Raw genomic sequence first — 26,169 nt, 5'->3', positions numbered from 1 at the left:
TTCTTCACAGGCCTCACATGGACCTCTTCTGTAAAACAAGCAAACCTACAGATATTGCTATACATAAGTATATGCATGCACAGGCATTACAAAAAAGGTCTGGAGCATACACACTAACTGAAAGTAATTGTTATGTCTGAGTAGGGCAAGTGGAATGAGAGACAAGGCTCATGGTCATCCCAAGGGGTATTTTTACTTTATATTATTTGAATTCTTATTACATGTAGAAGGTGTTTGGATATTTGATTAAACATAAGCAAAAAACTATGTATTGAAAATAACAGAAATTGCAAAAGGAAAATTAATTCCTCCTAAATAGAAAAAGTATAGAAGGGCCCTTTTAAAAAAGTCGTCTAAAATAAAATACTGATATGTTCATTAACTGTTTAAAAAAGTAGCATTTTCAGATAAGTTTTATAAACTTACAAATTTCAGAAAAGTTTTATGATAATGTTATAGTAGGGAAAAATGTACTTTGAGATATAGCATTATTTGTTTGGTTATTTGGTGTGGGTTATTTCTAAAAATCACATTTTGAAGTGTTATTTACATATAAGGCATAGATTTTGTGTAGTTTGATGAATGAGACAAATGTATACACCCATTTAATCACCTCCCAATGAAGATATAGAACATTTCCTTCCCCCAGGAAATTCCCTCATGCCTGTTTCCAGTCAAACTTCCCACCAGCCTAGGCAACAACTGATTGAATTTCTATCACCACAGCTTATTTTTGCTCATTCTAGAACTTTCTATGACTAGAATTGTATAATATGTACTCATTTTTGCGTAACTTCTTTCACTCAATCTAATATCTGAGAGAGTCATCCATATTGTTGTATGTATCAGCAGTTCTTTGCTTTTTATCACTGAGTAGTATTCCATTGTATGAATATACCAGCTTGTTTGTCTGTTCTCCTAGTAATAGACCTTTGGATTGTTTCCAGTTTTTGGATATTATGAATAAGGCTTCTGTAAACACTGGTGTACACGTCTTTCTGTAAACATGTTTTCATTTCTCTTGGGTAAATACCTAAGAGTGATATTGATAGGTCATAGGCTAGATGTATATTTTAGTTTTTTCCCCAAAGTCATCCTATTTTACACTCCCACTAGCAATGTGTGAGAGTTTCTAGTTTTTCATTCTTGCTTGGGCTTTTGTTTATTGGGAGGTTTTTGATTACTGATTCGTTCTCCTTGTTATTGGTCTGTTGAGATTTTCTGTTTCTTAATGATTCCCATGGATTCCCGCAGTGATCCCTGTGAGATGAGACCTGAGTGGGTCTCCCAGGAAGGGTCCCACAATCTGGGGGAGCTGGATGTCCTCCTTGGACTCTCTTTTTCCCACTGGAGACACTGTAGGCCCAGGGGGCCCCTCTAGGTGTGGCAGTGTGCTGGCCTGGGGGAGGGATAATGCAGTCAGAATGTAGCTGCTCCTCTTGCCCTTCTAATGTGGCTCCTTCTCAGTCTCTGGTCCAGGCGAGTGTTTCAGCCTTATCCCCAGGTTCTGGGATTTTTTTCAATGGTGTCTTGTCTGTGGATAGTTGCTAGTGGGTCTTCTTGTGAGGGGGACTGAAGTTGGGAGTGACCTTTGTTGCCATCTCGATGACTTCACCCTGTAGGGCTTTCTGCACACACAATCATGATGTCTGTGAATAACAACAGTTTTGCCTTTCCCTCTTCAATTTTCGTGCTTTTTGGCATCCTTTCTTGCATTATTGCACAGGCTGTTTCTTCCATGCAATGTTGAATAGAAGATCTGAGAGCAAACGTTGTGGTTTCCCTGTCTTGGTGGAGAAGAGTTCAGTGTTTTGTCATTAAGTATAATATTAGCTGTAGATTTTTTTGTACGTTCCTTTTAGTAGGTTGAAGAAGTTCTGTTCTCTTTCTGGATTACTGAGAAGTTTTAGTCATTAATGAGTTGAATTTTATCAAGTGCATTTTCTTGTCTGTTGAGATATTTTCTCTTTTTTCTGTTAATTTGGTGAATTTATTTCAAATAGTAAGTCTTACATTTCTAATATTAAACTCTGATTCTTGCTTATTAAACTTTTTGTGCATTTGCTTATGTTTTGTAAAGAATTTTTGTATCTATGCTCATGAGAAATACTGGTCTAATTTTCTTTGCTTCAGGTGTTTTTGTCAGGCTTTTGTATCAGGGTTCTGCTGACCTCACAAAGTAAATTGATCAGTATTCTTTATTCCTGTGTTTCTGAAAGAGTGTAATAATAGTGTTTTTTTTCTTTAAATATTTGATAGATTTCACCAGTGATAGCATCTTTGTGGGAATATTTTTTTTAAATAATTAAATTTTTTAAGTAGATAGAGAGCTATTGATATTTAGTTTCATCTTGTATCCCTGTGTTGGATTTTTCAAGGAATTTGTCCATTTTATCTAAGTTATCAAATTTACTGATATGAAGTTGCTTATAATAGTCCTTTATCCTTTGAACATTTATTAGATCTTTAGTGATATCCTTTCTTTCATTCTTGTTATTGGCTATTTGTATATTTTCTATTTTTATTCTTGATCATTTTTGCTAGGAGTTACTAATTTTATTGACTTTTTCAAAGAGTCAACTTTTGGCTTTATTCATTTTCTCTATTGTTTATTTTCTATTTTATCAATTTTTTTCCCCGGATAATTTCTTTTGAGCTTCTTTCAGGTTCATTGACACTTTCTTCTGCTTTATCCAACCTACTTTTAACTGTATCCAGTGAAATTTTTCAATTCAGATAAGATCCTTTTTATTCTAGGGTCTCCATTTTTTTTGTTTGATATTTTCCCGTTTATCTGCTGAGAGCTCCTATGTTTTCACTCATTGAGATTACTTTTGCATGTAAGATGGGATATTAACAATAGCTTTATTAAAGTACTTCTTCCAGTTATGTCTGATTTGCTCTTTTCTAGATTTTTTTTTTTTAAAGATTTTATTTTTTTCCTTTTTCTCCCCAAATCCCCCCAGTACATAGTTGTATATGTTTTTTTTAGTTGTGAGTCCTTCTAGCTGTGGCATGTGGGATGCCCCCCCCAGTCTGGCCTGACTAGTGGTGCCATCTCCACGCCCAGGATCTGAACCAGCAAAACCCTGGGCTGCTGGAGCAGAGTGCGCAAACTTGACCACTTGGCCACAGGGCCTGCCCCTAATTCTATTTTGCTCAGAGAGTATACTCTGTAATATTTCAGTTATTTGAGACATAGTATATCTTTTCTATTCTTTGACTTTCAGTCTGTGTCTTTGCATTTAAAGTTGTGTCTTATAGATAGCATGTAGTTGGATATTGCTTTTTTACACTGTCTGACAGTTTTTCCCTTTTATGGAATATGGTTCATTTTCATTATATATGTATTTTTAAGTCTACTGTGTTACTGTTTCTTTTTGTTTCATCTTTTGTTTCTCTCCTTCTGTTTATTATTTATGTTGTTTAATGTTTATTATTCCATTTTATTTCTTGTCTTAGCTTTTTAGTTATTCCTATTGCAGTTAATTTAATTTTTAGTGTTTGGTCTTGGTATTATAATATGCCTTTTTTTAAATGCAATCATTTTTTCTTTTTTTAAGATTGACCCTGAGCTACCATCTGTTGCTAACCTTCTTTTTTTTCTTCTTCTCTCCAAAGCCCCCCCCAGTACGTAGTTGTATATTCTAGTTGTAAGTACTTCTGGTTCTGCTATGTGAGAAGCCGCCTCAGCATGGCTTGATGAGCAGTGCTAGGTCCGCGCCCATGATCCGAACTGGCAAAACCTTGGGCCACCGAAGCCGAGCACATGAACTTAACCACTCGGCCATGGGGCTGGCCCCACAGTGTGCATTCTTAGCTTGTCTTTGGCTACTTAGAATTAATATTTAACCACATGATTCTTCACAAATATAAGAACCTTAAAATAGTGTAATTCCATTTACTAACCTCCCTCCACCATTTGTGTTGTCATATATTTTACTTCCACTTATGTTACAAATGACACTAAGAAATTATTTGTGCTTCAGACAGAAATTTATCTTTTAAGGAAATGATTTCTCATTTCCAGCATTCTTCGTTTCTTCTTGAAGTTTCGCATTTCTATGTGATATCATGTGATTTAATTCAACCTAATGTGCTATTTAAAAAGTATTTCTTGTGGTGAAGGTATGCCGGTCACTAATTCTTAGCTTTCTTTCATCTGAAAGTGGCTTTCTTTCACTTTTGGTTTTAAAGAATAACTTTACTGGATGTAGAATTCGTGGTTGAAAGTTTTCTTTCTTCCTTTCATTGCTTTCAAAATATCATCCCATTTTCTTTTGGGCCTCCATTGTTTCTAATAAGAAGTTAGAAGTTCCGCTGTGTGTTGTGTAGTTTTTCCCTCTCTGCTTTCAAGATTTTTGCTTTATTTTTGGGTGTTAGTACTTTGACCATGATATACCTAGATTTAGTTTTCTTTGCATTTGTCCCTTATGAGATTGCTGAGTTTCTTCAATTTGTAGGTTAATGTTTTTCACTGAATTTGGGAAATTTTCAACCATTATTTCTTCAAATGTCTTTTCTTTCTTCAATTTAGTAGAACGTTAACAGCTATTTAGTAGTTTTAAAGTTTTCTTTTCTAATGCCAGTATTACAATCATCTTGGAGTCTGTTTCTTTTGATAGCTTTGTTTCCTGGCTGTGGGTCACATTTACTGCTTATTTGTATGTCTGGTAATTTTTAGCTTTATTTTGGGCATTATGAATTCAACATTGTTGAAAGTCTGGGTTTTTTGTCTTTCTAAGTATGTTGAGTTTTGTTCTGGAATGAGTTAATTTCATTGGAGCTGTTCTTAATCCTATCTAAGCTTGATTTTGAGCATTAGTCGGGTCAGTCTAGAGTACTGCTTACTCCAGGGTATGGTCCTTACCCTCATGACCTGGTCCTTTGTCATGTCTTAGCTGAATTCCTGGGATATAATTAGGTTCCTGCACCAAGAGTAAGATAGGAACTCGAAGCTCTCCCTTTAGTACTGAGGAGTCTTTAGTATCTCTGTTCTTCATTTAACCCCATAGTAGCCATTGTCTGCTGTATATTTCAGAATATTGTGCTACCCACACATGTAGCCTATCCTTCTGCCCTACCCTCACTTACCCCAACACTGCACAACTGCCTCACCTTCAGTACCATGTCCTGTGAATTCTATTGACTTCAACTGCCTCAAATTCTGTGATTACTGAACTTTATCTCCCTGTGCTGGTCAGAAAATTGTCCCTATCCAGAAAGCTTGGATGAATGTGGGACTCACCCCACGTGTTTCTCTTTTCTCGCAGATCAGTCTGCACTGCCTGTATCCAATGCCTGAAAACAGGTGGTTCATGTGTTCTGTCCAGTGTTATAGTTATTTACAGCAGGAAGGAAGTTCAGTATCAGTTACTCTATTATGGCTGGAAACAGAGTAAACAGTGTATGTTACTCATTTAGTTTTACATATACCAAACAGATGCTTACAGTTTCATCTGCAAAATAAGGGTATGGCAAATATAATAAGAAACTTTATAAATAGATTGCATGTTAAGACTAATTGCATATTTGGGAAGTTGCTGAACATTAATCAGGAAATACTATTTGTTTCAAGCCTTGTTATAATTGCCTTTTATAATCAAACAGTTTCAGAAATAACAATTGGAAATCCTTAATGGTGATCCTGGTTTCTTTATTAGTGACTGTCTTTTGAAGTCAAAGCTTCTTTAATTGCAAAGAACTAGAATCCACTCAAATTGTTCAAACAAAAGTAGGCGGATTATTTCAACTTGCAAATTTACTACAGAATTGAAGTATGTTTGATGGATGAAATTCCTGGAGAAGATGAATGGGTCAGGCTCCTCCAAAAGCCTTCAACATTTTTTTGAGCTTTACTGTTTTCATCTGTATATTAGAAAGTTTAAAACCTACCTTCAACTCATAGGGTTGATGCCTGACAACATTTCTTAACCTTGTGAAATTATATTTATTTTTTATTTATTATTTTTATTATTTATTTATTTTATTATTTTATTTATTATTTTATTACTTATTATTACTTATTATTTATTTTTTTATATTTATTTTTTAAGGCCTGGTTTAAATGTACGTAAGAATTCATTGTTTTCCTTCATGGGTAGCAAGATTGTTCTTTGTATTATCGCTTCAGAGCTCCATTCCCATATATAGTTAATGAGTAATAAATATTTGAATAAATGAAGATCAAATGAGAATGTATATCTGAAAAGACTTTGAAAATTATTAAGTGTATGACCATGTGGAAGATATTTTTATTAAGATCTTTTATTGATTTGCAAAACTTATCTCCTTTTTCTGCTTTTAAATTGAAAATCTTATATTGACTTATTGGAATTTTTTGAGTATTTTTTTAAATTGAAATGATTTTAAGTTGGAAGGTGTGGGTTAATGAATGTATATCGGCTTATTAAACAATCAATACATTCTGTAGTTTTTTGTTTTTAAGAAGTAACCAGATCCTTGATGTTTTCTTGTTTTGTTTTTGTGATATCTTTGGTATTAAAGTTTAGGAATAAAGGGTCATGGCTAATTTAAGAGTCTACTGTGGTTTGATTTTAGTGGGCATCAACAAATAGCAATAATCCATTGCCTAAACTTTTGTTAATTTCCCAAACATATGTTTTTAAATTCTCTAAGTTTACTAATTTTATTTTCTTAATATTCTAGCTCTCTATCAAAATCAACTCACATCATTGAGAAGATAATTTTGATGACATGTTTTGCTGAAAAGACAACTGAGAAAAATTTTACGAATGGGATGAACACGTGCCGGTTGATTGACTACCTACTGCAATTTGAATGTTAGCATTACCCACCTGGTACAGTTACCTAGTGATGTACCTGTTCTCACAATACCCTATTTCAGTGTGCTTGTCTTGATTAAAGAATTCAAAGTGGAGTACCGCAAACTTGATATGGATAATAAAAAGAAAGACAAGGACAAATCAGATGATAGAATGGCACGACCTAGTGGTCGGTCGGGACACAACACTCGAGGAACTGGGTCTTCGTCCTCTGGAGTTTTAATGGTTGGACCCAACTTTAGAGTTGGAAAAAAAATTGGATGTGGCAATTTTGGAGAATTACGATTAGGTAAGGCTATTTTGTTTACTACATTATGTTGGAAGAATTTTGATTTTAATGAAAGATCCTTTCTAATGAAAATGATTTACTTATTGTTTAGTTGTTTAATTGTTGTGGTAATTTTAAAGAATATAGATGTTGGGAATTTCTTATGTGCTTGTATTTTCATTTGTAAGGAGTTCCCTAGTATAGGAATGTCTATTTACTTGAAGTTAAGTATCCAGAATATGGGAGAAAAGGAAGTAAATTAAAAAGCCCCAAGAGGCTAAAATAAGTGCCAGGAGGGCCTTTGCAGTGTATTTTTTAGAATGATATTTAGGCTACTTTTTCAGATTTGAAAACATTTAGTAACTGATCACTTTAGGAGTATATATATGGCTTAAAGTCAAGGTAATATGCTGAAACCACATAAAAATCAGTGAAATTTACATTGTTGTAATTAATCCCCCACCCCTCCCCTGCCAGTGTATCCAGGGTGCTGCTCGGGAATGTATGTGCTTAACAAGTGATACAAAGTACTGACTCAGTTTAATCTTATTTATAAGCAGGCAAGTTTGGGAAACATTGGTCCAGTTAAACCTCCTAACTCTACATTTAAGGCAGTTGAAACTCAGCGAGGGAAAATTACTTGCCAAATGTCGCACAGCAATTTAATGACAGACTTAAGATGAAAATCTAGTTTTTTAACTTCCCGTACAGTAGAGATGTAGCTGTCTTCATTGACGAGAAACAAGAAGGAGGGTAGCACGGTTATATGGGAGTCAGTATTGAAGTACCTTGAGGATTCTGGTCCGTGGACTGCCAAGAGTGGAAACTTGAGAAGTAAAAAAAGAAAACTTGGCTTCACAATCTTCCTTAGATCGAACTCCGCTTGTTAGATATAAATCCAGTTATGTTATATCTACTCAACTGCTTCTCATTTTCATCTTATAAAACACGCTAATTTGTAGTTGACTCCTTCGTTTTATTACCGTTTTGTGTAGTTAATGTACGTGAAATCTTTGAATGAAGCAAGCCAATAAAAGGCAGTGACATACTTTGTACATAGCTGTAATATGATGTGACTGGCAGACTCTTTTGCATGTTGGTAGGGACTCAAATACTTGAAAGGTAAATGTTTTACATTTTGCTTTTTGAAGGGTATTGAATTAGATCTTTTGAAATTCTTAAATTGTTTCTGATTTTGAAGTTAGGAAAACCAGATTATTTACTTGTCTAACTTTGAGCACCATTCATCCCTTCATTCAAAATTTATTGCATGTCTGTCATGTATGAGGCATGATTAGGCACTGATAATAGACTGAAAAAATATAAAAATTGCCCATGCCGCTGTGGAATACATAAGTCATTTAACTACTCGGGGCCTCAGATTCCTCAACTTTAAAATGGGATTATTTCTACTTCCTAGGTCATTGTGAAGATTAAATTTAGATGATAATGTAAAAGGACCAATACTATACCCTCATATTTTAGGAAAATAATGATTTGCTGCTCCTTTAGAAGACAACATCAAGATATTTGCTCACTTTTAGAATTAAAATTATAGCATATTGTTTGTATATTTATTTAAATTTATTTATATAAATTAGCTCTACAGCTATCTATTATGTCATATATATATTTGTACTATATCCATCTATTGCTCTCTGTGTGTATGACTATAGTACTTTGGCCATTTTTATTCAAAATTAGTTTCATATAATTTATGTTAAAATAACTACACATATATACATATATATACAAAATAACTACATATATATATGTGTGTGTGTGTGTGTCTACCCACACAAAACAAATCTAGTAGACCATTTTAACCAGGGCAATATGAGAAACCATATGTACCAAATACTGAAACTTTATATGCTGCTTACTGAAAAAGCAGTAAAATACCCCTTTCTTTTAGTCTGTGAATAAGCAGGAATAGGAGTAAGATGACTTCTTAGTCTACCTATCCATTCATCTATTTGTATCTATCTAATCCGTTTATGGATGTTTATTGTATATTTGTATACATTTATTTATTTAAATATATTATCTATATATGTATCTGTGTCATATATATTTTTAATATATGTCATGTATTCTTGTAGAGCTAATTTAATATGTTATTCTTTCTTATTGATAGACTATTAAATAAAGGGGCATTTTACTCCTTTTTTTAAGGCCCCAAATGATTTCTCTGTACAGAAAAAGTTATTATAAGCATCATTCTTTGTATAACTGGACAAACTTGCTAATGTTAAAAGCTAGTTTGAATTCTTAAAGTGCTTTCTTTAAAACTACATTAATATACACATCTTGAACATTTGATTCCTGGCGCTAAAATGTTTATGGTTAGTATTGGGTAAGAAAGAATATAAGGTATACATGTTTTAGGTAAGTGATTTTTACCAAAGATGCTATCGGCAATTTGGGCTGGACAGTTCTTTATTTGTAAAAGACTGTCCCACAGATTGCATGGTGTTTAGAACTTCAGACCTCTTGGGCACTAAATAGGAGCTGCCCCTCCATCACAAACTCAAATGCATTCCCCTACCTACCATTTCCAGATGCCCCAAGGAGAAGACAGTATTACCCACTGTTGAAACTTCTCTTAGAGGTAATTATTAAAAAAAAAGTTAGACAGATGTAAGAAATTGGCCTTGAGATTTTTAAAAAATAGGTAAACATTTTAAATGATAATGTAAAATTAAATTTAAGTAAACGTATTTTACTATCATTTTTATCTGTATTTTTTATTGTAAAATGATGAATTGATGTATTTTTGTTTCTATTTTATCTTTATATGTGTTGGTGGTAAGACTTGCATTCTGCATGTTAGTAGATGTATTTCTAGCTTAGACAATCAACCAAAACCCCTAGAAATGTTTTTAACAGGCACTGAATGAGACCAAACATAGCTAGTTAAATATAAGGTTGTATTATACATATTTTTTATTTTTCTGTATATTGTGATGTTTTGACATCTTACAAAGCCTTTCTGGCTGGGGAGAGACTGCTCCTCCTGGGGCTATCAATTATTAGAGTAACAAAGAACCTAGTTGGGAGCATGCCGTTGATCTGCAAACTAACCAATCCAGAACCATACCTCCTCTGTGTGGCTGGTACACTGCAGGAGGCAATCTTCCTCTTCCTTAGTCATCCATTGGCCAGGTACAGCACAACTAGAGACCAGCTCTATAGCCCAGAGGCCACCAGAATTATTCACTACCAGAATTACTTGCCACCAGAATTATTCAAACTAGCCAGTCCTAAATTATTTACCTGCCCTACCTTGCCTTTCCTGTGGAAACTCCAATAAAAGCCCTTGGTCTAAGCTCTCCCCTTGCTCCTGTCTTCTACTACCTGACCAAAACGTGGTGCTTTTCCTGTGATCCCTCTCCAGGATCTGTGAGTATAATAAACTTTGTTTTCCTGAGCCTCTTATGTGTCCCCTCTTGTGGCTACACCTGACTGCCTATCGCATGAAAGAACACAGAACAAGAGTGTTATATATTGCTTTGTGAATTGCTACATCTGAAATAAGATACTGTAACTTTGACATAATTAAGTATGCCATAGGAATTTTCGTAACTTCTCGTTTTTGTTTCTTCTCTTCTTATTCCTATATATAGCTCATAACTCTTCTTATTTTATTTATATTTAAGAATTGTTTTGTTGAAAATTCTGCAGGCCTTACAATATATATCTAATAAATATGCAGATTAGAGTGGATTCATCATTTTTGTTTTTATTGATGATTTTCTACTGTTGCTAACTGAAGCATATTATAAAACTAAACTGAAAAATGTGATAATTAGCAATAGACTATGATGCTATAACAAAGAGATCCTACAATATTGTGGTGTTAAACAAAATAGTTTTTCTTTCATATAATGAACCAGAGGGAGAGTACCCAGGGCTGTCAGGGTACCTCTACATCCGCAACATGAGGCTTCTGTGTGAGGTGATTGCTCCAGTTGTTGCTATTTCCCAGCCAGCAGGAAGAAGAAAAAGGGCCAGGAGAGCACGCATTCATTCTTGGAAGTGGGGAGTGACATACCTCATGTCCACTCATATACAGAACTTAATCACATGACCACACCAAGCTGAAAGAAAGGCTGGAAATGTAGTCTCTAGCTGGACCACCACTTTAAAACTTAGGCATTCGATTATAGAAGAGGAGCATGGATTTTGGTGGGTGACTAGTAGTCCCTGTTATGAATATATATATATATATATAGTTTCTGTAGAACTTACTTTTCTGTGATAATTACCATCCAAACACAAAAAAATTGTTAAAACCATATTTCCAAGGTCAATATGGCGCAAAGCTGTGTTGGAAATGTCTTTTGAAATTGGATTAAAACAACAGTTACCTGGAACCAGTCTACTTGGAGCCTTCTCTTAACTGGATTCCTTCCACACAAACACTCCTTCCCTCTCACTCATATTATACACACAGACACCTACCTTGTGCATCATTTGTTCATGCATATAACAAATATTGATTAAAAGCCAACTATGTGTGGCTATGCCTATGGTAGATGACAAAAATGCCTTGGTAGTATTGTTTGATCATTGTTCATATGTTTTTAAATATGACCCTCAAAGTTGAGCAAAATCTCTAATGTTCAAAAAAAGGTGATGCTTTTAGGATTTAGTGCTTTCTGCTGTGATCTACAAGAAGTCATTTTACCTATAAATGCCAACAAAAAACAGTACTTTTAGAAGTATTTGGTGTATTTTGGTTCTGTGAAATCTGTATTTAACGAAACTTTTCATCTGTGATTATTTTTCCCTTGTGTACTTGTGAATAAATAGCATATTCAAAATAGTTATGAAAAGATGATAATATCTTGAGGAAATATAAATTCCATCTGTGAACTCAAAACAGAATTGTTCCTTTGTTAGACACCAGTTCTTTAAGATTAAGTGTCTCACTGTTTCATTAAATTTTTAACTATACACTTACTCTAGAGGATGCCTAAAATTTCATATATAATATATTCTTGAAAATGTATTTGAAGGTACATCTAAATTCTGAACTAATTAACTAAAAATATGTGTTTTCTAATATTAATTTTTAGTATTTATAGGCTCAATGAGTACCTGTATACAGCTTAACATTCACCCACTTTTGGTACTCCTATTGAGTTCCATCTTTGTGTCATCTATAATGGGTTTAAGAGACTTGGTATGAATGCTATTTTTTTAACTTACTTTTATAAAATAAGGACAAAATTCAGAAAAGTATTATATGTTTTAACAAACCCTGCTGCACAATGGTGGCAACATGTCTGAGACTGAAATTTTGCCTAGAAGTTTTACTGCCATTCATCAGCTGCTGTATGAGAGGAAGTTAGGGGTATTATGCTGGAAGATCACGTGTGAAAGTTGATGATTGCCTATTCTGTGTTCAGTAGCCAGTGTGACCAGGGTCAGCTACTATCATGGTTAAAAAAACAGCTATCATTATTCTATTTTTCTTATAAAAATAACACATGCTTATTGAAAAAATATTGGAAATTCTGAAACCACATATGGTTCTATTTTTTATTCTTTTTACTGTGCTTGTAAAGAATCACATTAATTTATTTATCAAATTGTCTTCATATTCTTATTGCCTCAGAAATTCTCCATAGTATTTTACTTAGGCTACAGATGCTGACCCATTGGAATTTTGTAGATTATTTTCAGTTTGCCAATACCAAAGGTTTCTGTAGTTCATTTGGAGTTTTTACATATTAATGATATTAAATCTTTGTTCTAGTTTGTCATTTACCTGTCCTTTGTATATGATACAGTTTTTCAACATACAGAAGTTTGAAATATTTTATGCAATCAAGTCTGTATAAAATCTTCTGATATTTTTATCTTTTTCTGTTTTTTTTTTAATGCTCAGAAAGCCTTCCATACATTGGGCTGATAAGTATATTTTCTTGTTTTATGGCTTATATCTAACTCTTAAAATATCTGGAATTTAATTTGGTTGTAAGTTGAGGTGCTATAACCCTTTTTCCCCTTGAAGCTGTTAACTGCTTTGTCAGAGCCAATTAATGAATAATACTTTTCTTACTTTATTTCATTTTTAATGCATTCCAGATTTTGCTATGTATTTGGAATATTTTCTAGATTACATTTCAGCCCTAATAAGATTTACATCCCATAATAATGAAGGATTTAAAATGAAGTGGTGATTGGGAGAGAAATTTTGTATTCCTGTTTTTATATGAGAGTTCTGATTTTGAAATTTAGTTTAGCATATGTTTGACTATTGATTACTTTCTGAGTTATGTACAGTATTCCAATAAAATAAGAATCTTTCCATTTTTATGTGGGCTAAAGTATTTATTAGTATCACTTTCTATTCTGAATCCAGGTGAAATGCTAAATACATCATTGAGTTCATCATAAGTTTAATATTTCCTTGTCATTGAGGTTTTTGCTAAATAGTTAGAAGCAAAAACCTATGCTTGATTTAAATATACTGTGTGCTTTTTTTTCTCTCACAGAACAGTTTTATATAATATTTCTTTAAAAATTAATTACCGGTAGAATCTGACTCCTTTTTTCTTTTTCAAGGGAAAAATTTATACACAAATGAATATGTGGCAATTAAACTGGTAAGTTCATGTTTCTTATTTTTCCTTAAATATTACTGGGAAATTGATGTGCATAACTGATCTTTTGTTATTAAGTTCCTAGCATCACCATGCCCCTCAAGTGTATGATAATGTATAGCATGTCTGTGTCTTTCTATGCCATGAAAACTCAATCCCTGTACTTTGTAATCAGATAGAATACTGTACTTTGGAAGCATTTTAGAATTGAATTTTTGAATTTGGCACTATTTTTAATTTAAGGAAGCTGGCATATTGGCATTTTTAATTAGGTAAAAATTAGAAAGCAAGATTTCTCTTTCTGATTCAAGCATTTGGGTAAAAGTGTCCTTAGTATTCAGGATTATGTTGTTTGAAAATATATTTCCAGGTAGCTTCCAAAATCTCTTTTTCTGTTGATATTTTATATGTGGTAAAGCTGACTGTTGCCTGACCTTCAGGGCTTTATAAATGCTTGATGTGGGTGGAGGATAGCAGGGAAAGCAAACTCCCACGGGACTATTCTGAAGTCCTAAATGTGCCCAGTACCACAGCTGTAGGGCAGTGTTTTTTTTTTTAGTAGAGTTGGGATCTGGGAATTTTTATAAGACATAATTTCTTCTGGCACAACTTTTCTATCTGGTTTGCCAGCCAGGTTTCCCTGAGGTTAAGCATGACTTGGTTTTTCCAGTCTGCCTGCCATTGTCAATCTTCTCTCTGCCAATACAACCACTATTATTAGGGTAATGTGAGGTTAATGTATAAGGAGAGACCATTAGAGGAAGAGGCAAATGGGAGAAATAAAAAAACTTTTGGGATCAGATAGAATACTGTACTACTTAATTTTAAGTATCTTTGTGAGAGTAGACTGAGTTTCACTGCAACAAATGCTGTTTATTTTCACTGGGAAATAAAGATGCACAGTAGGGTTGTAGTGCCACCAGGAGAGAGTGGCTGGTTGACATGTGGATTGGGACTGACATTTACCTAGATAAATTCACCTTGGTTTTAAGGTTTGGTCCTTGGCTTTATGACAGAATATCTGGTTGGTCATCTCATTAAGACTGTCACTGTTACTCAGAGGTGAATTCACAGTAATCAGTTCACACAGTTCAAGCTCTCAGAGTTGTAAATATTTAGAAAGATTTAATTTCTAATTTATAATGAGATATTTTACTATTGCAGGTCCAGAATGCCCCAAATTAGTATAAATAATATATTTTCTTTCTATAGGGATTACAAATTTCCCTCATGAGCATGAAATTAGGACAAGGGGAGTTAGTTTGTATGAGTCACAATAGGGAGGATGCGGAGACTGGACAGTGTTTGAATGAACATTGCTGCTTTTCATTTCTTTGGAATTCTTCCTTTTCCCATGTTCTAGGCCAGTGGTCTGGGATCTAGACATTGTACAGTGTTAGGAGTGGGAGTGGCACGTGAGGGTAGAGGTGTGGTAACACCCGTATTCTGAATTACTGATGCAGCAGCCTATAGTGAGCAGCTCCGCTCATGGGAGCATGTGAATGATATTTAACCACTATGTTACGGAGAATAAACCATTGTGTCAAAACAGGAGCCACTGCTTTAGTGTGACCTTTCCTTCTCTGTTTCAGTCCTTAAGTGGTGACCCCTAGGTCCTTTTATTTTCCGATTTGGAGCTTGTTTACCCTGTTGACACCATTGAACCTTAGTAAACATTTATTATGTCATCTTTCAGCCTTCTTATATATGCACACATATATTACTCTTTTTAGTTTATCTTTGTGCCATATCACTATCCACTTAATTATTTTTCTTCTTCTTTTGTTTTTTGAACATTCTTTCTCTGCTCTGATTTATCCCTTTTTAAAGCACAGTCATCACTACATATAATAGTTGTGGTTATTCAGTGTTCTTTGTGGGCACTGGGAATATTTTCGTATCTTTGTTTAGTATTTTAAGGTTGAAGTATGATATAGAGTCATGTTCACTTCAAATTTATCAAAAAAGTATATTGGCAGGACAGAAAAATTTTCACATAAACTATTGGACTGTATTTGGTACTTAGTTTACTAAATATATATATATATATATATTTAGTACATACATAGGTACTAAATACATATTTAGCATATGTATTACTATATACTATACATATACTATATGAATAGTATACTATATATACTATATATAGTATACTATATATATGTATACTATATATACGTACATACATATGTATATATAAATGTAAAATGTCCTTATATATTTTTTGTTTGTATCTGTTGTATCTGTTTATAACAGATAACATAATTTTGTTCAAAACCTGCCTTAAAAGTGATTACTTGCAAATGTTATTTCTATATGCCTTCAGTGCTGATTTTTGTACTTTGGTACAAATGAAGGCTTTATTTGATAACAGTGACTGCTCTCAGCTCTGTTATCTCTTAGAAAGGTTTTTACATTTATTTAGTGTTGTCCTAGTTCAGACTGATAACTTGTTCAGGGTAATTTGTTAATTCACTCTCAGCCACTACTTGCATATCTTGTTGTTTGCACTTATATAATAACCTGTTGTCCGTGAATAATGAAAATGTCATCCTGTGATGAGGTGACTTCTGTTTGTACTGGAATCAAGTGGAACTGACTCAACTAAGTTAGAACTGGGTTTCTGTTTTTACTTAAGGAATATTAATGATTTAATAAGTTATGTATTTAATTTCGCTGGTGATTGCATAAGTGACCATCTTTTATTACATGTTATGGTTATGTACTATTATATAGTTAACTGAAAAATTATTGGTAACATAGCATTCATTATGTAGAAGGCACTGTTTTAAGTCATATATGTGTATGTGTGTGTATATGTGTATTATATATATGTATAATGAGAAAGATAAAGTTTTTCTCCTCTTTTATAGATGGGGGAACTGAAAAGTACAGAAAGGTTAAGTTGCTTGTCAAAGTCACACAGCTAGTAACTAGTGGATTTAGGATTCCAACCCAGTACAGTTTAGATTCAATGTCTGTGCTTGTAACTATTCTACTATCCTGCCTCTCAAGAACTAGGCTGATTATTTTCTCTTATAATAATCTTTATGATTGTAATTGTTCCATTGGGCTTTTACTAGTCTTTGTTGAAGCCGTATCTGAAGTCTTTGTTGTTGGTTGTAGTTTCATTATGATATGTCTTGGTATAAATTTCTTTTTAGTTATTCTCTTTGGCATTCACATTCCTTTTGAATCTGTGGTTTGTTATCTTTCATCTGTATAGCAGTTATTTCTTCAGTTCTTGCCTCTGCTCGCTTTTCTCTCTCGTTTCCTCCTGAGACTCTTATCAAATGCATATTAGATGTTCTCATTTCATTGTCCAGATCTCTAATCATTTTTTCTGTATTTTCTGTTTTTCTTCCTTAATAATGCATTCTGTATAATTTATATAGATGCATTCTACATAGTTTTCTAATTCTGTAGATGTTTTTCTGTGTCTTACAGTTTCCAAATTATTTTCTCTGTTGTCTCAATCTACTGGCAAACTAAATTTTACATTTTGGTTATTGTAGTGTTTTTTTATTTCTTGAAGTTCTGTTGGTTTTGTTTAAATTTTGTTACCTCTTATACTTTCCTGTTGGATCTTATTCAAATTTCTTATGTCACCCTGTTATAGTTTCCTGTATTCTGCAGATGTTTTCACACATTCATTATTTATTTCTTGTTTCTAAAATCTATGTTGCTTCTGTTTATGTTGTCTCTGTGTATGTGTGTGTGTATACATAAATCTCAAAAATGTTGAGTGCAAAAAGCCAGAGACATACATATAAAACATATACTGTCTAATGTCATTTATATGATATCCAGTAACAGAAAAAACTAATTCAAAGGTGATAGAAGTCAAAAAGTGGTTACCTCTGAGCGAAGGGAAATGTTCTGAAGATTTTTTGAGGTGGTAGTGGCAGGGATATATACAGTTAATAAAGCTCATGGACCTAATGCTTACGAAGCATGTTTTTTATTGTAAGTTATGCCTCAACTAAAAATTTTAAAAAATATGTTGTTCCTACCATCAAAACTTTCATATCTCCATCTTTGTTCTTTCTTTCTTTTCTATGACTTCACTTTAACCTAGAACCTTTACATCATAAATATACAGTTCAGAGGTGAATTCTTGGGAACAGGAGAAGTAGAGTAAGGACACCATTCCCCTAGTCATGCATGTTCGGATTATACTTTTCTTCGGGGTCAAAGAATCAAACATAGATTTTCCTAATGCTTGGTCTAATAGGCACTTAACCTTATGTACATTTATGGCATCAATTTACTTTACAATGAATGTGAAGTTTATTTTTATATGGCTCTAACTTTTAGAGAGACAAAGATGCCTAATAAAATATTACATTATATATATGTGTTGATACCAAGATTTAGAATATTTGGAAGTGGAACCTAGTGTTCTTTTAATAACTTAAATATTTTTTGTTGTTTCTTTTTTAATTAGGAGCCTATGAAATCCAGAGCACCACAGCTACATTTGGAATACAGATTCTACAAGCAGTTAGGATCTGGAGGTAAAGTTTTATATTCATTTTAAATTTGTAATAAAAGGGATTGATTGTCATGATCATAACTCATTAGTTTCAAAGAATAGTATTTTAAGTTTCATTAAAATGCATCACTTCTTAAGGCCATGGTCACTAGCCGTTTTCTTGCTAGAATCTTGATGTTCCCTTTTTATTTTAAATTTGACATTTTTGGAGCTTTTTGTGTTGGTGCTAATATGAGTAGAGAACATTGTGAAAATATTTAATTTGAGAATATAAGATGCATATAACTTCCATATTCTTAGCCTTTTTGGTGATATTATAGTTATTGGAATGAATTATAACATTGTGGTAGGCTGGAAATGGCCCCATAAGAGATACCCATATCATCATCCCTGGAATCTGTAAATGTTAGCTTATAGCAAAGACTTTGCAGGTGTGATTAAATTAAGGATCTTGGGATGGGGAGATTATTTTGTATTTTCTGGGTAGTCCCTAAATGCAATCACAAATATCCTTATAACAGAGAGGCAGAGGGACATTTTACAAACACGGAAGTGGTGAAGGTAAAGTGGCTATAATAGAGGCAGAGGTTGGAGTGATAGAACCATAAGCCAAGGAATGCTGGTGGCTGCCAGAACCTGAAGAGGCTTCTAGGATTCTCCTTTAGAACCTTCAGAGGGAGTGTGCCCCTGCCAACACCTCGATTCAGCCTAGCAAAACTGATTTCAGATTTCTGGCTTCCAGAACCATGAGAAAATCAGTTTTTGTTGTTTTAGGCTACAAGTACGTAGTAATTACAGTGACTATAGGAACTAATACAGATATATTTTTACATAAACTCCAAATCTAAGTGAGAATGGATATTTGGTGCCACTGGAAAAAACTAAGGAGAAAATTTCTTATTGTATGTTGCATTTCCTTTATGGTAAAGCTTCTCCCAGCTCTACTTTTTCTGTTCGCTCCTATTCTATTACCTGTAATGATTTTATATGTACAGTTTCTTACGAGGTAGGGATATTTTGTTTCCCAGATTTTATAAAATGGAATTTTTTCATGTGTCTTTTCGTAAGCACATGTTTATATTTTAACTGGTAGAGCTGTCCATTTCTTAATACATTTTCAATTCTGCATTCTTTTTTTCTAAGAGCATACTTTCCAAATGAGTAGTCATTGTGGGGACAAGAAGTTAACATTTTGTATTATTAATCTTTTTATCACTGTAGACTTCTTGTAATGCATATTTAAGTCTGATACAGACAGGACTCTAGGAGTTATCAAAATTATCATTGACAACTGAGATTTAAAGGATAGGGAGATAAAACTAATTACATGTGGACCTACACATATTAGTTAGGACTAGCAAGTGACAAAAAGCTGAGAAGCTAAGTGGAAAAAAAAGTTTATTGGCTCATGTACTGGACATTCAGGGAAAGGACCTATATATAAGGCATTGCTATATCCAGGACTTGCTGTCATCAGGGACATTTTTCAGTTTGTCTCTATGCTCTACCTTTGTGTGTGTGTGTAAACTTCATTCTCTGGTTGAACCTTCTTATGAGAAAGTAGAGGTGGTTACCAATAGCCTAGCTTAGCAATTGTAAAAGCATCCTTTTCCTAAAAATTCCAGCAAATGTTCTAGAATTGAATCTTACTGTCTTATTTTGTGTCCCGTGCCTTTCCTTGGTTTAATCATTGTGAATTTGCTTTCCCAGACTTAGCTCTTGTGCTCATCCCAGCAGCTACCTGAAACTCAGGGACTGGGGAACGGGAGAGGTGGTTGCCTATTGGGAAATTGAGGTGGTATCAGAAGGAGGAAGATTGCATGCTGAGGAGATGGCAACAGGTCTATCTACTTAAGTAGTAAAACTACCATTTGGAAAAATAGGATTGAATACTTTAATTGGATAAGAATGAATAAGTCAATTTAGAGTTTAAGAAGTCATTGAATTGAATACCAGATTTGCACTTACTTTTATTATTATATTCTTTGGCTTTTTTAACTTAAAAAATTATTCGAAAGATAGTAATAAAAATGAAGCATGCATCTTTTACCACTTGAATGCCATAGGACTACGGTGTTGCACAACTCCAGGGACCACCGTTTACAGGGAAGTTTATGTATTTGAGGGTGCTCCCCTGTGCTCTACGGCATAGCATTTACATAGATTGAAATATGGATGGTATTGCCTGAAGGTGTGCATTGTGGTGGCTCTGAAACTCTGACAAGTGTGGTTATTTTTGAGTATTTCATATGAATCATGTGAATTTTGGTTACTTGTTAGTGTTTTTATCATGAATTTTAAAAACATTTTTGAGTACCCATGTGAGCCTAGTAGAAAAACAAGAATGATTAATTGTCTGGGGAGAAACTGACAACTTTAAAATAATTTGATGAGGCTGGCCCTGTGGCTGAGTGGTTCAGTTCGTGCATTCCACTTTGGTGGCCCAGGGTTTCACCCATTTGGATTCTGAGCACGGACATGGCACCACGCAACAGGTCATGCTGAACCGGCATCCCCCATAGCACAACCAGAAGGACCTACAACTATAATACATGGCTGTCTACTGGAGGGCTTTGGGGAGAAGAAGAAGAAGAAAAAAAGATTGGCAACAGATATTAGCTCAGGTGCCAATCTTTAAAAAAAAAAATTGATTTTGGAATTGATACTTAAAAGGATTATGTTTTCAGACTGCTCTTAATCATAAATGGGCCATTCAAAGTAATTTAACCTATGACTCTCTTATGGTATGTTATTTCTTTTAAGTAGCAACTTGCTTGTCAGTGTTAACATTAGATATATTTAATCAATATCCAGAATATATAAAGACCTCCTAAAACTCAACAATAAAATACAAACAATCCAACTAAAAAATGGGCAAAGGACTTGAATAGATATTTCTCTAAAGAAGATATACAAATGGCTAATAAGCACATGAAAAAAGGTCAGTATCACTAATCATTAGGGAAATGTAACTCAAAGCCACCAAGACATACCACTTCACACCCATTAGAATGCCTATTATCAAATAAACAAAAAACAACCCACAAACCAGTAAACAACAAGTGTTGGTGTGAATGTAGAAAAATTTGAATCTTTGTGCATAGCTTGTGGGAGTGTAAAATGATGCAGCCATTGTAGAAAATAGTATGTGTCTTCCTCAAAAAATTAAACATAGAGGTGCCAGCTGGGTGGCTGAGTGGTTGAGTTCGCATGCTCCACTTTGGCAGCCTGGAGTTTGCTGGTTTGGATCCTGGGTGTGGAACCATGCACTGCTCGTCAAGCCATGCTGTGGAGGCAGCCCACATAGAAGAACTAGAATGACCTACAACTAGGATATATAGCTATGTACTGGGGCTTTGGGGAGGGAAAAAAAAGAAGATTGGCAACAGATGTTAGCTCAGGGCTAATCTTCCTCAAAAAAAAAAAAAAGGAAATTCTGCCACATGTTACAATATAGATAAATCTTAAGGACGTTATGCTAACTGAAATAAGCTAGTCACAAAAGGACTAATATTGTATGATTCCAGTACCCAGTGAGGTACCCAGAGTAGTCAGATTCATAGAGACACAAAGCAAGAATGGTGGTTGCCACGGGCTGAGGGGAGAAAGGAATGGGAAGATATTGTTTCATGGGTACAGAGTTTCAGTATGGGATGATGAAAAAGTTCTGGAGATGCATGGTAGTGACGGTTGCACAACAATGTGAATGTACCTAATGCTACTAAACTGTACACTTAAAAATGGTTAAAATGATAAATTTTATATCATGTATGTGCTATGATATGCATATGAGGGGCTGACTCTTTATATTGCTTAGCTTTCCATAGGATTAGAATATTGTTTTATACCATTATCACTTTCTATGATAGCAGAAATTTAATGTATTGAATAGTCTTGTTTTGTCAAGACATCCACTCAGCATTTAGTGAGTAAAATGAGGGTCTAGATTTGGGAGTCATCAGCACCTGGGTGTTTTTAAAGCTAAGGGAATGGGTGAGGGCTCCTGGGGGGGAGTGTAGAGTGACAAGAGAAGAGGAACAAAGACAAAACCGTGCTGCCCACTGCATTGGGTAAGAGTAAATTTCACTGTCAGTAACAAAAAGCATGACGGCAATAGCTTAAACAAGTAAGGGGGTGTTATATGAGGAAAAATAAACAAGGAGTCCCGAGGTGGGCAGTTGTAGGGTTGATATAGCTACTCAAAAGTAAGGAATCAGGCTCTCTCTAGCTTCCTGCTCCTATTTTTAGTACGTGACTTTCATCTATACAATCCTGGATTTCTTGTAACAGGAGGGAGGAGGGAGGAAGGAAAGGATGAAATTACTATCTATAGAAGGATAACTTCTAATTCTTTATCTCCTTCCTCCATTCTTAAAATGGTTATACATGTATGTCCCTATTGGAATCAGAAATTCTCTGTACCTAGAATTACACTCCCTACCTTCTTTTTCTGTCACTTTTCCAATGATTTTTCTCTCTTCCGCAAGACCTGCTTGCTCTTCTGAATTACTTCGTTCTATTAGTGGCACACCCATTCAAGCTGAAGGTGTTAGTCACCTTTGATTTTGGCCTATTGGGATAATCAAAAGTTCTGTCAGTTCTGTCTCTTAAGATGTCTCTTTCTCTTCTTCTGGTCTCCACTGCCGCTTTTCTTTGAATTGGGCTTCTTTTTAGTGCATCTCACCTCCTTACCTCCAGTCCTCATAGAAGCTCATCATTTAGCGTAAAGTCCAAATTTCTTTCTCTTTCTACTAACTCACTTTTGTACTAAACTTACTTTTCCTTGAATAGATCTTATTATTTTCATATGTTTGTATTCGTGTTCTTCTTTCTGGAATGTCTTTTCTTTTCCTCAATGAATTCCTTCTTTCTTTAGGCCCCAGCTAAATGTCAACTTTTTTTTTTTTTTTTGAGGAAGATTAGCCCTGAGCTAACATCTGCCACCAATTCTCCTCTTTTTACTGAGGAAGATTGGCCCTGAGCTAACATCTGTGCCTATCTTCCTCTATTTTTTTATATGTGGGACGCCTGCCACAGCATGGCTTGATAAGTGGTGCATAGGTGTGCACCCAGGATCTGAACCAGCAAACCCCAGGCCACCAAAGCAGAATGTGCAGACTTAACTGCTACACCAACAGGCTGGCACCTGTTTTGCAGTGCATTTTCTGACATCTGTTTGTTTCTTTCCAGAAAAGCTGCTTCTTTAACCTGAAATTATTTTGAATATATCTTTTTCTTTTCTCCTATCATAGTATTTGCTTATGTCTCTCTCCTCCACTGACATTTGAACTCTTTGAGGACAATTAAGTGATATTCATCTTTTTATTCTGGAAACTGAGCAGAATGATTGACAATTCTAGGTCCTTGGTAAATGATTGAAATGATAAACTCTTAAATGAGAATAGTAGACTATTTTCTTTCATAGATGTGAAGTTGCACTACATAATCTTCAAAATTTCCTATAGCTTTTTAACTCCTGTGATCATATGTTTAAAGTTTGATATTTTAATATTATACAAAATTGTTATATTATTGAAGTTTGTTTTTCCTTTTTTTTTTTCTGTTTTTTCTCCCCAAATCCCCCAAGCACATAGTTGTATATTTTAGTTGTGGGTCCTTCTAGTTGTAGTATGTGGGACGCTGCCTCACCGTGGCCTAATGAGCGGTGCTATGTCCACGCCCAGGATCCCAACCGGTGAAACCCTGGGCCGCCGAAGCGGAGCACACGAACTTAACCACTCAGCCACGGGGACGGCCCCAAGTTTTTCCATTTTTGACAGAGAAGTAAACATAGCCATACAATTTCAAAAAATTTACTTTAATTAATTTCATTTTTATTATCCTATTTTAGATTAATTCCTCATTTTAGAGATCTAGAAATAGAAGGAAAAATATCAGTGATGAGAAATTTTTTAAATTAATGGAAATAGTAAACCAAGGAGATATGCAGATAGTTTTTTAATTAACTGAACTGTACCATTCAGTCATCTAAAAATAATCACTTCCCAGGGAAGCGTAGGTTTTAATTATTAGAGTTAATTCATTTTTTTTATTTACTTGCAAAAAAGATCACTTGAATTGTTGATACCTCATGAAAACGCATGGGACATATTTTGAGATTTATGGGGAAATTTTCCTTGAAGATCTGTGATTCTGAGTAATGCTTTTTTTATATAAAATTATTTTCTTGATAGCAGATGGTTTATGTTATATTGGGGGAAACTGCAATTATTTTTTCGTTGAAATTTCTTTATCAGCTGATATCTTTACCATAGAGAGTAAAATAACCTTTTTTCTGTCATAAATTACTGTTCTTGGAAATCTCTACCTCTAGAAATTATATTAAATATACTGTTTGAGACAATGCATACGTTAAATCATTGTTTCTCAAGTGAGTGGCTTGACTTTTTGATGTTCCCTGAGCTCCGTAGTTCTAAATACTAATTTGATAATAGCGACAGTGGCTGTTTCTAAAATTATACATCTTCATATCATTGCCTTCTAGGAGCCGTTAGAAAAGCTTCTCTTCCTGCTTTATACTGACCCAGCTGCCTTCTTGTTTGTGCCTTGCTATAAAAAGTCAGGATTTCTGTGTACCCTGTGTGTTTTGCTCTGGTTTATTGATGCCTCCATTTTCGCATTCTTTTCAAGACTATTTAGCTCTGTCTGCTAGCTAAGTGAGCGTTGGTGATTCTATGATGTATGCAAGTTTTATCATACTATTCACTTTTGAGAAAGATTGTGGGTAATAGTATAAGCCTTTTAAATATGGGTATACACAGTCAGTAGTATCTAAAATTCCTTTTATTCATAGAATTTACAGATCAGAGTCTCTCTGACCATTTGTTAAGAAATTCTGCTTTTTCTAATTAAGTGTCTGAGAAAATGGAAAGAAAATAATATAAAAACCATGAAAGTTGAGTGAATAAATTAATTAGAATATTACCTATTATATTTTAGTTTTAACAAAAATAATGAAGAATCCTATATGGATGAGTTAGTGGTTAGTGTAGGCTTTATCTCAGCTGGAATAACCAACAGTTTATGTAGCAGCTTCTTAGAGTTCCTTTTTCTATCTTAATGTAATTGCTTTTAGAAGACGCCTTAAGTATGTGTAATACTTCTAATTCTTTATAGAGGCCTCTCTGTATGGGAATTGCTGTAAGTTGTGCTGCGCTAAACATTTAAGAATGCTGTGCATGAGCGGTATAGGAAAGAAGGGTTTAACTGAGAGTGGTTTCAGTTTGGTTTATATGGTGCAGGTATTAGGATGGTGGTTTGCTGTGTGGTAATTATATTTTCAGTGGTTAATTAGCCACATAAGAGCCTTAAACAAAAACCAAATCATACTTTTGAAGAGGATATGACTAAATGGTGATGAGGAATTTAATTTTCTAAAATACAGCATCATTTTTGTAATTCCCTACGTAATAGTAAAAAGGTACAAAGTATAAAGCCATGAAAAAATATGATGATTTCGTGTTTCGTTTTTATTTTTAATTTAAATATAAAGTAGCACATTGTGAGAAGAAAAGGTTGTAAGCTTGCACCTTAGGGGTAAGAATGATAGATGGATAATCCATTTTTTTCTTTAATTATTTTGGCCCAAAGAGGATAATAACTGAATAATGAATAATATAATGTAATGAACATAATATTCAATATTCACGTAGTATTCAGTATAATATAGTAAATAATTACTTGTTTATAGGTGATATTATTTTTTAATGTTCTTTGAAATTTAGAACAATTTCTAAATGTGTAAGTAGAATTATCATAGAAAGGACTAGTGCTTCTTTTTTTTTTTTTTTTTTTTACAGTGGGGTGGCTTTATTCCTTTTATTTGGGGTTAATTGGTAGAGTTTTACTACTAAATGTGGGTGCTGTGGTATTTTAATGGAATGACTTTTACCAAGTCCGGAACTCAGTGCACCTGTTTATTCATATCAGAGCCCACTATTCAGCTAGGACAGTGATTCTCAA

General features: G+C 34.1%; 1 protein-coding gene across 26 annotated transcripts in view; it reads left to right on the top strand.

Annotated features, from left to right (window-relative positions):
• CSNK1G3 (casein kinase 1 gamma 3) overlaps positions 1 to 26,169 on the top strand; it is a 104,819-nt gene that overhangs the window by 28,396 nt on the left and 50,254 nt on the right. For all 26 annotated transcript variants that reach the window (XM_070569409.1, XM_070569403.1, XM_070569406.1 and 23 more), the window contains 3 exons: positions 6,670 to 7,095; positions 13,651 to 13,691; positions 18,139 to 18,208. In XM_070569409.1, the coding sequence (XP_070425510.1) occupies positions 6,918 to 7,095; positions 13,651 to 13,691; positions 18,139 to 18,208 (289 nt within the window). In that variant the 5' untranslated portion in view covers positions 6,670 to 6,917. The remainder of the gene's footprint in view (positions 1 to 6,669; positions 7,096 to 13,650; positions 13,692 to 18,138; positions 18,209 to 26,169) is intronic.

This window comes from Equus przewalskii, chromosome 13, assembly GCF_037783145.1.
Source record: "Equus przewalskii isolate Varuska chromosome 13, EquPr2, whole genome shotgun sequence".
In the NCBI taxonomy this organism is placed as follows: domain Eukaryota; kingdom Metazoa; phylum Chordata; class Mammalia; order Perissodactyla; family Equidae; genus Equus; species Equus przewalskii.
The sequence above is the reverse complement of the archived record's forward strand: the minus strand, read 5'-3'. Positions and strand labels throughout refer to the sequence as shown.